This window comes from Fragaria vesca, linkage group LG5, assembly GCF_000184155.1.
Source record: "Fragaria vesca subsp. vesca linkage group LG5, FraVesHawaii_1.0, whole genome shotgun sequence".
NCBI lineage: Eukaryota > Viridiplantae > Streptophyta > Magnoliopsida > Rosales > Rosaceae > Fragaria > Fragaria vesca.
In genome coordinates, this window is record NC_020495.1 from 29,039,269 (window position 1) to 29,046,811 (window position 7,543).

Sequence of the window (7,543 nt, forward strand, 5' to 3'; positions counted from 1 at the left end):
AGAAAGTCTACTTTTCTTTGATTTCTCTTATGTTAATGGTAGATGTTTCTAATGAAAATAGTAGATGTGTCTTATGTTAAATGTAGACTTTGCAACTTTCACCTTCCATTACTGATTCAATCTCAAGAACAATTTTGATTTCCAGAAAGTTTACTTTTCTTTGATTTCTCTTATGTTAATGGTATACGTTTCTAATGAAAATAGTAGATATGTCTTATGTTAAATGTCGACTTGAAAATTTTACTTTCGGTTGGTTCAATCTCATTCTCACAATTTTATTTCTAGAAAGTCTACTTTTCTTTGATTTCGTTTATGTTAATGGTAGAGATTTTTAATAAAAACAGTATATGTATCTTATGTTAAATGTAGAGTTGCAAATTTTACCTTTGGTTGATTCAATCTCATGAACAATTTTGATTTGTAGAAAGTCTACTTTTCTAATGAAAACAGTAGATGTGTCTTATGTTAAATGTGTCTTTCGACTTGAAACATTTTCTGTGATATTTTTCATGACAGTAGTAGATGTTTCTTATGATAGTTGTAGACAGTCTCAAGAATCATTTTGATTTTTAGAAAGTCTATTTTTGTGTGATTTTGCTCATCTGAATGATAGATATTTCTAATGAAAACTGTAAATATAGAGAGACTTAACGGAGAGTTAACGGTGTTAGTTTTCTTTAACCTGCTATAGCAAGTCAAAACTTGTTGGGTATCCATACCTTAAGACACACAAGTGGAACCCAATTATGAAACAAACAAGAAAGTTTCAGAAACTATCTGAACTTCTCTATCATGTTTCTTCTAAACTTTTGATCATGAACAACTTGGCTCGGCCCTAGGAAGTAAGAACCTTTTGCAAACTCTTAACTTATTTTCAAGCTCAAATTTTCTAGTTGTTTTAAGAATCACAATCGCAGCAGATGACTTGAAGACTAGTTTCAAATCCTCACACTCAGTGTCTGCTTCAAGTCTCCCACATGCAGTACATGATCTCCCAAAGCAACTTTCCTGTTTCCTAACTCATCAACCACACTCAAGTGCTTGCAAACATCCACATTGAACTTGACCAATGCTTCCTTCTGAGAGCTAAGGAAAACCTTCTCAAATCCTAACAAGTGCTTTTTAGGCGCGTTGTGCACTGATGGAGGGCTTGAATACAATATCACTGTATGACTTCCACTCATTTTGCCCATGTTTTTCACCCCCACATGAATATCAAAAGCTAGATTTTGGCACCTTTCTTCGACAACATCAAGTGATTGGCAACTTGATGAGTGGCATACATGATCCTGCTCTAAGGGAATGGAAACTTGCTTCGGTGCTTGAACTAGGCGGTGACTGAAGTTGGAGTAGCTTAATCCGTGTCCAAATTCATAAACCGTGTCACCAGTGTAAAACCGGTAAGTCCTGCCGGGGTAACCACTTGCAGGATCTGGTCTCATATTCATGTTATTCATAGGAACCTTGTCTACATAAGCTTGTGGATACCAGGTCATAGGTAGTCTTCCACCTGCAATATTGTAGTAGTCATCTATGAGTTTCTGATGTTTGATAAATAAGAAAGGTTCTGTATCAACACAAGGAACTTCTGCAAGTTGTTTTAATTGCATTTGAATGACTTATCAATAAGAGCTTATAGCTTACTTGGATTATAAAAGCCAAAAATCACGTCAGCAATGGCAGCTCCACCAGCTTCGCCGGGGTATCCAACCCAAAGAATGCTTGTAATTTTATCATCATTTTTCGCAAAGGTGATATCGTACCCTCCTCCAGACATTATGACAAGGATTACAGGTCCTTTAGATGCCTTTGCTACTTCAGATATTAGAAGAGTTTGCTGTCCTGGAAGATAGAGGTCGGTTCTATCATGACTCTCTGTCTCAATTAATTGATTTTCACCCACTATAACTACAGTTGCATCTGCTGCTGCTGCTAACTTGGTAGCATCATCTACCTGGGCAGTGCCACAGGCCACATCAGGGCATCCTGCCACAAACGTTGCAGGAACTACGGCTGTTAGGCCTTGCAATGGAGATGTATATTTGCAAGGGATGCCTGCAAAATGTTCCAACCAATATAGTGTCAGAAAGAATGTGAAATGCGTTGTAGACATTTGATCATTTTATTACAACCAAAATGTGAAATGCAAAATGTTCCAACCAAAATAGTCGCCGATCATAGTGTCTGTGGCATTGCCATTGGGACCTATAACTGCCAAGGATTTAATGGCTGTGGGAGACAGAGGTAGTGATCCTGCACTGTTCTTGAGCAACACTATCCCTTGTCTCGCTGTTTCACGTGCCAGCTCCTGGTTCTCTGGAGTACACACATCTTTTGGACCCAGATCTCCATATGGTTGCTTGCTTGGATCACCATCAAAGAAGCCTAGACGCATCAAAGTGCCGAAATTGTTTGTGATGGCCTTGTCAATGGCTGCCTCAGTCACAAGTCCCCCTTTCACTGCTCCTTCTGTATACATTCCAAAGTATGGTCCACAGTCTAGATCCACTCCTGCAAATTTACACCAGTAGCAAATCATTTATATATTTTGTTATGATTAAGATAGTTGTTTAAAATGATATATGATGTATGGGATACAAGGGAAATATTCTCAGTGCTCAATCATATTATGAACAAATTGTAGAATATAATCACCTGCCAATATACCCATAGCTGCAGCTTCTTCTGGTGTCTTGGTGTAATGTTGGTAGTTGTAGTACACATCTATTGAATCACAATCAGTGACTATGTATCTGCAGCATTTATTCGAAATCCATGTAAAATTAACACCCAGTCTCATTGCGAAAGCACAAATCATATACTAGGAAAGGTGACATATTAGGTGAAAATGACATACCCATTCAAGTTCCATTCGCCTCGGATTACACCAGAAAGTAGGTCCGGGTCTGCGCAGGTTGGTTTTCCATTAACCTGTTGGTAAGAACACATGACACTAGCAGCATTCCCCTCAAGGACACAACTTTTCAATGGTGGTTGAAATGTATCTTCCATATCTTGTTGTGTAACCTAATCACAATGTCAAATGTTAGTTTTCGAAATATATTGACTCATAAAGAAAATTGAACCAATTCACTCATGTTTTTACCACTGCATTGAAGGTGTATCTGTCATATCCTTTCCAATGGTCCAAATCATAGGCTGTATAATGTTTACAACATGCTGCAACTTTAAGCCTATTCTTGTCTTGGCTATCAGTTTGTTGAAGACCTCGAACGTATCCCGCCCCGTAGTTACTAGTGAGCAATGGATCTTCTCCCGGAGTCTCCTGGCCTCTTCCCCATCTCGGGTCTCGGAAAATGTTAATGTTAGGAGCCCAGTATGTCAATCCGGCCAATCCCACATTGTACATTGCTCTGGCCTCAGTTGACACCACCTGCATATAATAAATACAAGTTGGTTAATTACCTCTTAAATTCTCATTAAAGTTTGACCCTATTGTTTCTCTGCAAAACACAAGACTTTGAAACTCTTGGTTTTTCTTTATCTGCAAGCTGGATCCCTGTAAAAGTAATTGGATGCTTGAAGAACCTTAGCCCAAGAAATTAGCTTTCCAACAACTACTTAACCCTAAACATAACTCGATCATTTATAGTAAAATGTAGAAGGAAATGGTACTCAACGACTGATTGAATCGACTAGGAACTTATTAGTACAATCATGAATAGCAACACCCTTCTTCTCATGTTCCTCTGTCTACTTCTTTCTTGTTTCTATGTCAAAATTTCAAAAGGGTAAAGAAGCAGTGAGCCATGCTTTTGGGTTCAGTAGAAGTATAGGTTTTCTGCAAAAGGATAGTGGTTGCATATTCAAAATAAGCCATAAATATATTCACATCCCATTTAATTCTGTAACTTGGTTTGTGTTTGTATACTTCGAAAGAGAACCAAACAAATAAATTCAAAACCAACTACTATTCTAACCATGGTAGACTCTAATGGTGACATTAATAATGACACTAGAAAAACTTCTGAATCAGAAGTCCGAAAACATTAACATGAGCAACTAGAATGCTTACCCTTCCAATAGCTTCGAAGAGAGAGTTGTTGAACGACGCCGCCGTCAAAATGGGCTGAGGAAAGCTGGTTGCTCCGGGAACGAGTTCAGTAAACTTGGTCCCTCCACGGCCGACTTTCGACACACCGTGTAACGCTTCCGACCACCATTGGTACGTTGGTATTCCAAGCCTGCTCACATTCCCTGCTGCGTCCACCAGAAATGTAATCTTCTCCTGCAATGTCAGCCTCTGCACCAGGTCCGCCACCCTCGCATCCACCGCCAACGACTTGTCGCAGAACGGGAAGCTTCTGGCATTAAACCCGTCGCCGCAGGCATACGACTGGCCTGAAACTGAGCTCACAGAGCAGAGACATAACAGTATGTAGCAAATAGTGAAACAGAACCAGAGCAAGGCCCTGTTTTGAACAGGGGAACATAAAACAGGGGAGGCCATTGAAGTTGTGGCCTTGAGAGAGTTTGAGGAGAGGAACAAAAAATGGCTGCTCTGTTTGATGGGGTGGTGCAGAGGGTGGTTGTATATATACTACATTTCTTAGTATATCATTAATGGAGGTAATGAAAACGAATTGGGTAGTAATAAATGGTATCTAATTCGAAATTTAAGATACAGATTGTATTCTAGCAGCCCCTGAAGAATAAAGAAGGATGATTGATAAAATGAAATGGACTAGCTCAGCTCCATTAATGTAAATAGGGTTTTGGAGTTGGTGGGTGGGTTTTGGCAGTGAGAATCTATACTGTATTTACTTTCTTTCCTTTCTGGTGCTCGTCCAATTCTCATTTAAATCCTATTCCTAATTTCCTAAAGAGGTTTACTGAGTCAGTGAAAGATCAGGGATAGATTTTCTAAAATGCCTTCATTTCAGAAAATCCTTGGATGATCAGAAAGTTGAATAGTGAAAGATGAAGAAAGTGGTGTACCTGAATGAACAGAAGCAGTGATCGGAGATTTTCTGAGGGTGAAGAGTTGCCTAAGCAGAGGATTGCGATCAGGAAAGGCTCCTCCGTTAGACCTCTCATCCGACTTACACCCGAATCTTTTGCTTTCAGAGCTTTTTGCAGTCGTCCCCTCTTCTCAAGTATATATGAAGCTCTTCTTCAAAAGAGGGCGGGTTTTTTTTTATTGTTGTTGTTGTTGTTGCGGGGAATGGAGAAAGTTTCATTCATCATAGATCATAACGATCAAAATGTCAAGCATGAATAGTCCGAAGACCATCCAGCAGCAAAGCTAAAAAACTAAATACGAGCTATATCTAAGAATTGAAAAACAACATCAAAACAACATCTAAAAATATGGATACGAACGACTAGAAAACAATGAACCTTCCTAGCCCTAGTAAATCTTACAACACTTAACGAATTAGACCTAAGACCTACATCGGTGTACCTTTCATCGTTAAGAAGCGGGATAAGACAAACTAGGGTTCAGAATGGATCCTTCTCCCCCTTAATCCCAAACATAGAAGCCCAGCCTGGCCCACATGGAGAAAAGAGAAGAGCCCAGCCCAATGGCCCACCACCCTCCCTCATTCACCCATACAGTCCCGACCGCCATGAAAAGTCTTCTAGAGGACTCCGTCACCGCCGGCTCAGTCCGGTGGCTTGCTTGGTTGAAGGACCATGATGTCGCTACAGAACAGCCTTAGAAACTTGGACAAACTTCTCTGCTGCGAAACGGCCTCAAAAACTTGGAGTAACCCTAAACCTCCTCCAAAGACGATGCCTTCTGCGTTTGCCGCCGCTGTTCCGATGCTCACTCCGTCTTCTCCAACGAACATATCTGAATTGCCTCCGCCTTTAATTGAAATGTCTTCGACAAACAACAAAGCCTGCCACAGACGGCAAGCCTTTAACCCAAATCTCAGATCCTGATCCACGCTATACGCGAGCACACCACCTCTACCAAACGCCTCACCGAGATGAGGTGCCGTCAAAGAGTTCGCAGCCAGAGTTCACCGCCGCCTTGCACAAAAACCTAGGGTTTTGAGATCCACGGCTCCACTTATTGTGGAGCGTATGACTTGTTTTTTTACTTCCCTTCAAAAGAGGGCGGTTTTGAAAGCAAAGTTCATATCAATATAAAAATCAGATAAAAACCCAAATTACCAAGCTGAAAGCAAAGTTCATATCAATATAAAAATCAGATAAAAACCCAAATTACCAAGCCTATATTAATGTACACCCACATCCATAATTTATTTCATTCTACACCCAAAACCTTTTATTATTATTTTTCTTTGTTTTTAGTATGTCTAATTTGCCCTTCTGATGTATAAAAACTAAAAAAGTTAAATTAAATTTTCCTTAGTTTGAGCATCCATTTGAATTTTTCTTAATTCTATCTTAATCAATTCCATCCATGATTTTTTCCTCTTTTTAAATTTATATTGCTGACTTTAATGTGTGTGTATATATTCATTACACATTTGTAAAAAGGTTTGAGTTCTTGTTCTTGTTCTCCTTAGCAGGTATTTTTCTTCCCAAAGAGCATTCACAATTTCACATATGATTTTGGTGCCTCTCTCTACAACTTCTTGCACGTTTTTTTGTTGTTAGCTTGATTGCTTCGAATTTTGTAATATAGCTAGGATATTATTATATTTGGCTTTCCTTTACTAAATCTTTTCAAGCAATAGGCACCTAGTCAAACGAAGATTAGATGAAAAATCCATATGAAATTGTACAAGGTTCTAAGAGATCTTGATTATGATAATTACGTGTTTCACGATAAGGTGCGTATCTTGTTCTTGTTCTAACAATGAGGTATATGTTGAAGGAGAACATATAACAATAATAACGGTCTACTCATTCATTGATAGAAAGATCTATTTATAGATATTACATAGAGCCTCTCGAAAGATCTATCAATACTGTAATATATTTTAATAAGGAAACAAATTAACCAATCCTACGTATATTAGGGCAAGACACATAACAAAAGGACGAAAATATAATTTCTTTAAACACTCCCCTTGTGTTGCGTCCCTAATACGTTACTGTGCTTATGGTGTTGTCTCGGTAAAAATTTTGCCAAGTAAAACAAAAATTTCGTGGGTAAAATAAAAGACTTGGACAAAGGGAAAAAGAGCACAATACACCAACTACATTTCAAGCTAACATGTGATATAGACTTCCCCTAATGTCTACACAACAACTCTACCCTGATTGGTAACTCAATCTCGGAGTTTAGATAAAAGGCGTAGGCCAATTCTCTTCACATACTTCAAAAGTGGACTTGGGCAACGATTTAGTCATTAAATCCAGCCACATGATTCTTAGATCAGACCTGCTATGCTTAGCATTAATTTGATCTTTAAGGAGAAGGTTGCCTAACAACTCAAAACATAAGTTCGCGTTGAAAATCAGATTCACACGTGGCATGACCTTTGTGTAATTAAACAGTCACTATCAGAAGAAAGGCTTTAGCCGACGAAAAAAAAAAACCAGGCCGACGAAATTATCTTTCGTCGGCTAAGTTAAATTTTCGTCGGCTATGGTAAACTTT

General features: G+C 38.9%; 2 protein-coding genes across 2 annotated transcripts in view; both read right to left on the bottom strand.

Annotated features, from left to right (window-relative positions):
* LOC101302841 overlaps nucleotides 1–5,021 on the bottom strand; it is a 34,659-nt gene extending 29,638 nt beyond the window's left edge. Inside the window, exon 1 of the mRNA XM_004300645.1 lies at nucleotides 4,960–5,021. The gene's annotated coding sequence lies outside the window, so the exon portion shown is untranslated. The remainder of the gene's footprint in view (nucleotides 1–4,959) is intronic.
* Nucleotides 939–4,471, bottom strand: LOC101298032 (beta-xylosidase/alpha-L-arabinofuranosidase 2-like). The gene is made up of 7 exons (XM_004301944.1): nucleotides 4,037–4,471; nucleotides 3,107–3,394; nucleotides 2,858–3,027; nucleotides 2,656–2,753; nucleotides 2,161–2,511; nucleotides 1,645–2,055; nucleotides 939–1,510 (listed from the first exon to the last, which is right to left on the bottom strand). The coding sequence occupies exons 1-7, from the start codon at nucleotides 4,469–4,471 to the stop codon at nucleotides 939–941; spliced, it is 2,325 nt and encodes a 774-aa protein (XP_004301992.1).
* Nucleotides 5,022–7,543: the final 2,522 nt, after the last annotated feature.

Bases quoted from the DNA above. Each gene is read 5' to 3' on its own strand.
- LOC101298032 (XM_004301944.1), bottom strand. From the start codon at position 4,471: ATGGCCTCCCCTGTTTTATGTTCCCCTGTTCAAAACAGGGCCTTGCTC. The intron at 3,395-4,036 runs GTAAGCATTCTA...TATTATATGCAG, and splicing joins TCTTCGAAGCTATTGGAAGG to GTGGTGTCAACTGAGGCCAG. The intron at 3,028-3,106 runs GTAAAAACATGA...CATTGTGATTAG, and splicing joins GATACACCTTCAATGCAGTG to GTTACACAACAAGATATGGA.